Source organism: Chenopodium album, chromosome 20 (genome assembly GCF_948465745.1).
Source record: "Chenopodium album chromosome 20, dcCheAlbu1.1, whole genome shotgun sequence".
Classification (NCBI taxonomy): domain Eukaryota; kingdom Viridiplantae; phylum Streptophyta; class Magnoliopsida; order Caryophyllales; family Amaranthaceae; genus Chenopodium; species Chenopodium album.
Genome location: NC_137853.1, coordinates 10636471 through 10646282, shown reverse-complemented (window position 1 = coordinate 10646282; position 9812 = coordinate 10636471). Strand labels below are relative to the sequence as shown.

Here is a 9812-nt window from a genome sequence, read left to right as displayed (position 1 = left end):
TTTTGCCTATGTGTTTATTTAATATACTCGTTCTGTTTAAAATGGTAGTCTCATTTATAATCGTTTAACTATAAAAAATTATGGGAAATTAGTCATATGATATTTAGTTTTATTCGTCTCAGACTTTTGCCTTTGCGTTTATTTAATATACTCGTTCTGTTTAAAATGTTAGTCTCATTTATCGTTTAAATATTAGAAATTATGCTCGTCAAAAAAAAAAAACTATTAGAGTTGATGGGAAATTAGTCATATGAGGTTTTAGTTTTATTTCTCTCAAGTACATTATTAAAATCAAACTTTTATAATATTTGCTAGGAAGAGATTAAAAGTATTTGCGATAAAAAATTTGCATCCATAAGGATAATTATTACTTAGTTTTGTTTTTTTTTTTTTTTAAAGAGAAGATAATTATTGGTTTTTTAAAAATTTAAATTTTAATTAATCTCTATTCGTTGTTTTTACCTATGTGTCAAAATTCTTAAATCTTATTCGTCACTTTTGCTTAGGTGGTGAGTAAATTTTTTAATTATAAAATAAATTATTAATCTAATTTTTCATTGGACAAAATAATACCTTTTCTTATGTGGCGCGCTAAATGCTCCTGAAAAATGCTTACTTTATTTATATATATTATTATTGACTGATTATTGATGGTTGTACTAGGGGCATTAACCGGTTTATAAATCTAATCTAATCTAATATATAAATAAAGTAGGCATTTTTCGGGAGCATTCGGCGCGCCACATAAGTAAAGGTATTATTTTGACCAATGAAATTAAAGATTAATAATTTATTTTAGAATTAAAAAATTCACTTGCCACCTAGGTAAAACTGACGAATGAGATTTAAGAATTTTGCCATGTTGATTAAAAATATCTTTTTTAAAAAAAATCATCTATAGATCAGATATAGAATTTATATATCTAAGATAATCTTGATAGTGTTTATGATAAGAAATAAAAATTATTCCTTAATAATAATTAAATTAAATTTTTTATACCTACCACTATAAATTGACACATCCTACAACACCAATAAAATTTCATATCGATACAAAACTAAATCAAGAGAATTTTGTGTCAATTTTAGGTCATCAGTAGCTGCGTAATTCTTAGTTTAATTCTTATTTTTATTTATGATTATTGCTTACATTGTATTTATTTGGAATATTATGCTTAATGATTATATGTTTATGTTTTGTTTACAGAATTTTGTTTTTACATGCATATCTAATGTAATCAGATAATTAAATTTGGACAAAAATGATTGGAAAAATCAAAGTGCGAGGAGCCGAGGAGGTATTATATCTGTATAAATAGTTTACATTTATTAATTTTTTAATGAACCTTTTTAGTTTTTATTAATTAATTTTATGATTAAAACAATTTTTTTGTGATTTAGGTAGCTTAATCAAGTCATCAAATGAACATAATTTTTAATTTTAATTACAGAGTGATTATGTTCATGCATCAATTGAAGCCAACTCTGTACAATTTCGTCCAAAATTAATTGAAGAAAAGTTTACTCCATTAGTTATTTTTCAATCATCACAAATAAGACACGAGCGGCGATTGGGGACGAATAAAAAATTTCAATGCACAGATTTGATTTTGTACAATTACAATTTTTAGATCAATTTCACAAAAAAAAATTCACTTCATGATGAATATGTTGATTTATTTTATAAGACTATAAAGGTTAAAATGAACGAAGAAATAGAAGATAAATAGTATACATATTTTTATTATTATTTTTAATATTTTTATTTTTTAAAAACCAACGAATAATGATTTAGGATGAAAATATGTAAACAAAAAAGATATCTTTTCACCTTAAAGATTTTTTTACTAATACGTAACCAATAAATTATCATATTAACCTTTTTTTTTTTTGAAAGATATCATATTTACAATTTATTCATATTTTTAAATTCAATTGTCATATAACTAACAACCACAAATAAAATACAAAACAACAATAAATAAAATCGCATTATAAATTACATTTTTAAAAAATTATACTTTTGTTATAGGCAATAACACTTTAATTAAATTATTATGTGTTTTTTTTTTTTGTCTGAAATTATTAAATAGTAAAACAATTAAATACAAAAATATATTTTCTTGAGATTTCCCTACTTTATAAAAAGTGAAAAATGACTCTTATGAACAGTGCACGGACCGTTATACCCTTTATAAAGTTTATTTACCTTCTTACCCCTTCTCTATTTCCTGGCAAATTGAACTCAGACGTGTTCAGTTGTTCACCATCTCTATTAAAGTTCAGATTACTCTTGAGCTTTTTAAAGTTTACCATGACAGTCAGAAATGGAGCTGTGTCGCAATCGATCTACCCCTTAATCGATGCGTGCAGTTTGTGAAGGATATTCTAAGAAAGTAAGAAGGCCGATTTATTCTAACACCTACCATGGAGGTCTGATTTCCATCCAAATTATTGTTAGAAAATCTTCAATAACACCTGATTTCGGCCACCGTTCGGTTTCCATCCATGGAAGGTACAAATTGGTCTTCAATTACTCCAAGCTCCATATGGTACCCACGTTAAAGGTAAATCTTCAATTATTACTCAACTTATTTGTTTAATTTTCCAGTTGAGCTCAATTACTTAATTAATTTTCCAACTGGTCTTCAATTACACTTATTTGTAGTACGAATATGTAATATAGGTCAAGAAATCCATAAAATAGTATGTTACTAATGAATGTTGTTGGAGAAATCCACCAAACAATATTTTGTAGTACGTGGTGATGAAGATTGAAGAAAGTAATCAAGAATTCACCAATTAAATAACTGTAATATAAAATAAAATTATAAACTAGCTCTTCAATTACTCCTATACATACTCATATGTTAAATTATTATGTTTTTTTTTTTTTTTTAAAAATGAGTAAATTCTATTGATTTGTATAAATAAGGAAGATTAATTGTTTCATGGTTTTTTTTTTTTTTGAAATAAATTGTTTAATGTTTTGTTTAAATTAAATTGGGGTTTAAGATGTGAGTCTATAATGTAGAGATCTATTTCTATGTTATTTTAATCTTCATTGGATAAAATGTTAACGTTAAATCAATATGATAGTTGTTACAAATTTTCACAGGAATTTTTCGTAGTTGTATAGCATGATTAGAAATATCCAGTACATTAGCAAGAGTATGATCAATTTTATGTTAATGATTATTAGTAAATATATCAGTAGAGTGGCAGAAGATTATTTCCGAAACAACGGAGTAATGGACCCTATATATAAGTGTTGTGTTTTCCTTTCAGGAAACTTGCTTTATTTTTGTGCGGACACTGTCAAAGAACACATACAGAAGGATCAACACATTTGTTGCGGAATTGTTGTGGCTTGAGCTTGTGTGGATCGTTGGTGGGCTGGGTTCAGGTGATTCTTATGGTGATATGATCTCGTGCACTTGCTAAAAATGTATTGATAGTTAATGGCTTTAGCTTCTGTGGGTCATCTCTTCTCTTTGTTGATAAAAAACTGATGATTTCTACTGTAGTAGGTTAGTAACTGGACCAGTGACAAACACTCAGATCTCAGACTATTTGAGTCTTCAATGTTGTAAATGTTCAACATAAAATATTTATACATGGTAGAATAAATAAATTGATTGAATCATATGTCTATATAGAACAATATTTTGTGCTAAACATTATGAAAATAATCAGAATTGAAAGTGGTGGCTAGAGTTAAAGGTGTTTGAATTTGGAAAAACATACCCTGGTCTTCTCAATGAGCATGTAAGAATGGGCGCCATTTTTGTGGGTAAAGTGTTGAATTAGTCAGTTATTCAGTCATATATAATCTCATATATTAAATTATTATTTTTTTTAAAAAAAATGAGGTTAGTTAAAATAATTTTAGTGAGAGCACATCACTCAGCGAAGTGAAGGTGTATGAGACTTCTAAGTTCACCTAGCCAAAGTGGTATTTGTGGTCCAAAGGAACTACCTGACAGGTCAAGGTATTCAAGAGAAGACGAGTTTTGAATAAATGGTGGAATGCCTCTCTCGAAAGTATTAACACTTAAATCTAAATGACATATATATAGTGGATAAGAAATAAGAGATGATGAATTCTTCATATTCAAATGAATTTGAAGACAGTTTTGTAAGCTACACCCACTCAAACGCAAAACACTTAAAAAAAGGAGTGGCCCAATAAGGCAATAAGTGAACCTATCCAGTCATGCATGGACTTGACTTGACTGAATTAGTGCCTCTCAGATTAATTTTTGAAGATTATGGACTTCACTTAATGTACTTTACTAGAGTTGTGTTGCTTGATTTTCTGCAATTGCTACCACTTGATCATTTATGATAATTATAATGGGGGTTATGATATAATAACATAACAACATCAATCACTAGACAACGAAAATGTTCTTGCTTTAAGTGAGCCTTTTTTTTCCTTTATTTTGTGATGGTAAGAATTAACGACTTACACATAATTATGTTTAAAGGACATTGAGACTAATGATATTAATCTGATGATTGTGCTGAACTAGATTAACTAGGAAGAAAGGTAACCAAACCGATATTAATCACACAATCCATTAATTTACAAAACTGTTACCCGCAAAAAACCAACGTCTTAAACAAATAAAACACAACCCAATCAAAACAACAACAAAGGGCAAGCCGCTCCGCGCGCATCGCGCGCGTTGGCCGCCCTAGTATATATGAAAAACTACGGTATAATAATGGCGCATGGCAGTAGCGGGCGGAGGTGGGGTCTTCAGATTTCCTTTTATTTAAGTTTGAAGTTTTGATGTGTAGATTCAATAGGAACTGCTCTATAAGTGATTTTGTTATATGTCATTAAAGTTGTGTATTTGATTATAGTGAAAGCATCCATTTAATTAGAATCTTATTTGTCATGCAAAAAAGAATTGCTTCATCACTATATATATAATGCTAATTGATTTTCCTATGAAATTAAAATAACATTCACCCAAGTAATCTTGTCATCTATGGTGATAGCTTAGCCCTAGCCTCATCGAATGAAGAAGACGAATGAGAGTTAGCCATGGCATATGTGTAACTCTATCCTTAATTAACCATGATTAACTATGATCAGCCTCATTATTGAGTTTTAATGCCATTAATGTCACCATTTTCTTAGAAATAATAATTTATCAAAGATAATTTTTTTTTTTTTTTTACAATTTTCAAAGAGAAAAAAATCATTTAAATATAGTGTCACCGAAGAGAATTTTCCTAAAAAGATTATAGGAAAGGATAGTGGGGGTTATTATTTTATTGAAAAATAAAGAAATGTGAAGAGAGGTGGGACCATTGGTGGGTAAAGTTATACAAGTATTATTAAAATGTAAGGGATTCTCAAAAGATGAAGTGTGTCATTAAAAAAAAATAGGTGAATAAGGTAAGTGTGTCATATAAAAAACGGAGGGAATATTAATTAAGGGAACATTTGGTGTACATTAGGGAATTTGTACAATCCATCCCTATTGACTAATAAAGCATCTTTATTTAAACGGACTAGTAAATTTTTATTCAAACTTTAAACTTGATTTCTAAAATTTTAAATGTATAACCCATATTAAATAAATTCCTTCAAACACCCCCACTATATAGTACTTGAAAAGATAACGTTTGAAGCGTGGGACTCAGAAAATAATTTAAATTGGTTTGGTCAATCTGCTTACTTGTGGCCTTATTAACATTTGGTCCAAAAACAGTATTTCAATTTTTTGTGTAAAATATCTGTAAAAAAAAACAATGTACTTTTATTCTAACATGTAGTTGTAGGAAATTTTAACTCCACCCTACCGTGGGTCATGTTTTTAGGCATGACAGCGCTCTAAGGAAAAGAAGCTAGAGAAAAAGAGTCGCCAACAAGTTTTAGGAACTTGTAAACCGTCCACGGGTGTGAAGGTTACAACCCATTCACAGTTACAGAGATTGCTAACTCCATAGTGGTCCGGAACCATGACTGGATGTTCGGGGATGATGGTACAAATTTGACCTAAGAGAAGCCAAACCCGCCTTAAATAGGCCTCTACTCAATTCTTATGATATTCATGCGCGCTTTTCGATTAACATACATACATCAAGTTAATCTTAAATATGTTTAATCTATGCTAATTGATTATTAATGCACAATCAAATCTATTATTGGTGATCACTTGAATTAAAATCATATTAAACTTAAATCCAATTATTAATTATCTAATTAGGCGTGATTTAAATTACAAATTCCCTTTAAACCTGCAAAAAGTGGCGTGATCAAGCAGTAACAATAAATCATCGTCTAATCAACCAACATATAATCATCAGCATAACAATCATCATCAAAACATCATTAGTAGTAAGATCCTAGGCATGATACTAAATAGATTTTAATAACAAATCTTAGCATGTCACTAATAACAAAATCAAAGCGTTATCCTAAACATGATACTAGAAATTAAAATAACATCCTAAACATAATTTCTACTCCAAATTCAAGAGAATAATTAAGTAATTAAATTACTTACTTTGATTCCTCGGCCTTCTTGCTATAAAACAATGCTCACGTTATTAAACTTCAAGACAGCGAATTGAGTTCATTACTCAATTCGCACCATCATCCTCGAATATCCAGTTATGGTTCGGGACCACTATGGAGTTAGTAATTTGATCTTATGGATTATGAATGGGGTGTAACCTTCATGGATCAAATCGTTGTTGCCTTCAGTTTGTCCCTTTTTGAGCTTGCCTTAAATGATTCATGAACGGTTTACAAGTTTCTTAAACACTTGTTGGCGACTCCCTGCTTTTTTTGCCCCTATTTATATATCAAATCTAACTTCCTATGACTGCCAAGCATATTCACACCATGCTCTACTTAGGCGTGCTTCGAGCGAATCCTACAAGCACCTTAGTGTCAAGCGTTGTAAAGGTTTAAGTGTGAAAAGCCAATTTATCCATTATATTTTGTTGTTTTATTTAAAGTCTAGTATAGGCCTCTAGTGGTAAGTTTTATTGTTTTTATCGTGTCTTATAAACTCTTATTTTTGTTAATTTTAGATGTTCTAAAAACAATTTAATGATAATTTTAGGTTTAAACCTTCATCAACTTTCATCAAATTGTTTCAATTGTAAAACAAAATGAATGATTGGCCTAATAACTATAATGTTGCAAATTCTTTGCTCGTAAAAGAAACTATTAAGTGGCATAAAATTCATCTTGCTAACATTATGAACAGAAGCGGACCTATTAAGCCCGTGTAATGAGCACCTGCATCCCCATTTTGTAAAAAAAAAAATCACTTCCATAAGCTCAAGTTAGTTTTCTATAGAATAGCCCAAAAATTTGGACCCCCATTCCAAATATGTCTGTTACATTAGCGACAAACAAGTATTGACTCCTTATTTCTCCTAAGGGTTTCACGTGAATTGGGGAATATAAAAAGCAATTTTAATTTTTTTTTATTTTTTAAAATTCTTGTACAATCACCCTTTTCACAAACCCGTACCCCGTATCTAATTTTCTCTCTCCAACTCAAATACCTCAAACACTTGCTCAAATTCCTAGATCTACTGACTAGTACTACTGCCGCCCCACCCCATTGCAACTGCCTGCTTTGATAACGCTGACCGACCTGATTTTGCTGCCGGTAAAGTTTGTCACCGACTTTCGAATTCGTTTAAACTTCTCCAAGTCTACAGTTGAATTAATTTACAAGGTAAATGAATTTTTCTTATTGTACAAATTTAGATATTGCTTGCCTTTACTTTGAAAATTTTCACTAATTGTGTAGCTGCGTGAATTTTACAACATCATAATTTAATTTATTGTGAGTTTAATCAAGATTCAAGAATGTGGTAACTATTTGTCTATTTGTACTTTGTAGAATTAATTTGTGTATTACTCTATGTATATGATTGTTTCACATTGTAGATTTTAACTTTAGAGTACTAATTAGACTACTAGCTAAAGTGGCAAAGTGAGTGATTTTTTTTTTTTTTTTTGACACAGACTGAGTGAGTGATTAACTTAGGTAATTGATTGAATTTTTTATTTTTTATTTTTAACTTTTTTATGTTTTACTTTGTTTTCCCCCTTATGAATGTATTTGGTTTGTATTATTGAAAACGATTTGTAATTGCGGTGATGTATCTTTGACAATTCTTTACTTTGTTGTTCGTACATTGGTATGATTAAGTTAGAAGTTTATTTTACACCATTTATAAAAACCTAGATCCGCCACTGATTATGAACAATGTAATTAGTCATTTCAACAATAATCATTAACATAACATTAAGGCTAAACCTCTGTCGTAAAAAAAGAAAGAAAAAAAAAACAAATAAACATTAAGGCTAAAGTAAAACTTAAATTCCAAGCTTGAAAATAAGCCTAACTAAAAATAAAATACGGAGTACAAATCAAATTAAATTTTTTTTTAAGGCAACTACAAAAAAGTAGAAAATAAATAGATTAAGGAAGAAAGAGTAATAATGTTTGCCTTGACATTGTAACCCTCCAAATAAAAGAACTTAACTCTGGAAACATTGTAAGTTTCTACGAGAAATTTCTATTGAGTAAGACCAAACTCTCTATGTAAGCACTAGTGAAAAGTGGAGAAAGCTTGTATCTTTTTCCAAGAACTTTTGTTTCTTGCTTTTTTAGATTGTAAGAGTTTGCACATCCACTATTTCCCCAAACAGCAACTCGCCATCCATCTTGAGATATAAATTCTTACCAAAAAATTGTAAGTTAATTTTATACATCTTAGTCCATGATTGTGTTGTGCCTTCTACTTCTTTCATATCCCATATTTGACAGTGAGTTTCAAATATCTCCATGAGCGCAATTGACTGATATAGAATGACAGGATACCTTAAACAATAATTTGATAATTCATTAACAAACTCACACTTAGGCAATTTAATATATTTAAATGCCTCAGTATGTACATTAAATGACACAAAATGGGAATGCCTAACTTTCAAAGCATTAATTAGAAAATCAAACCCTGACCAATATATGATCCCATCATGAAAAGCCTTCGGACAAGCATTATCCCAATAACATGGCCGGTTGGAAATATCAACAGACTTCCAAGAGAAAGTGCTAAGAGTAAAAATCTCAGCAAATCTAGGATTTTGAAAGTCATTTCCATTAAGACTTGCTACCACCTTATAGTCATTCTTAAGATGGTTAAAGTCAAAAGCATAATTGATAGTAAACCTTTCACCTACAGTTGGCAGAAATTGAGGAAAGGGGATATCTAAGGCTTTCCTAATTGAAGGGATCCACAAGAATATTTTGTGAAATTGATTTTGCATCACAAATTTTCCTATGAAAAGCAAACCATTGGTATAACCAAGAACTCGGTAACGTTCATACCATGTGCAATCTATTTCAAGTTTATACATCTTTTTGAAATTGTCGACACTACGAATTGCACAAAAATATTGAGTACTAAATGTTCGAGGTGGTTCTAGAACTAGTAGGTGAGACATTTTTTGATTGATTTGATAGTTTTTTAAATGGGTTAAAGAAAATTTTGGGTCATCAATCAAAGAACACCATACCTTGGACACACAACGGCATCTAAGTAGAGATTTTGCTGGTAATTTTGCGAGTATTTGAATATATATATCTTCTGGAAATGTGACTATTGGACCTTTACTTTCCCTTTGTTTCACCATACTTGATAGCAAAAAATAGATGTTTTCTATTAGAAAGAGAAAGAAAAAATTGGAGATTGAGAGGATGATATTGAAATTGTCAATATATTTCAAAATTTATAATAGGTTTGCATATCAAGACTGT

General features: G+C 29.8%; 1 protein-coding gene across 1 annotated transcript; it reads right to left on the bottom strand.

The window, feature by feature from the left end:
* Window positions 1-8659: 8659 nt before the first annotated feature.
* Window positions 8660-9412, bottom strand: LOC145596782 (uncharacterized). The gene has a single exon (XM_081652980.1). It carries the CDS (start codon window positions 9410-9412, stop codon window positions 8660-8662), a length of 753 nt encoding a protein of 250 aa, XP_081509106.1.
* Between the last annotated feature and the right edge of the window lie 400 nt (window positions 9413-9812).

What these genes read in the sequence shown, in the direction of transcription:
- LOC145596782 (XM_081652980.1), bottom strand. Translation starts at nt 9,412, where the DNA reads ATGTATAAACTTGAAATAGATTGCACATGGTATGAACGTTACCGAGTT.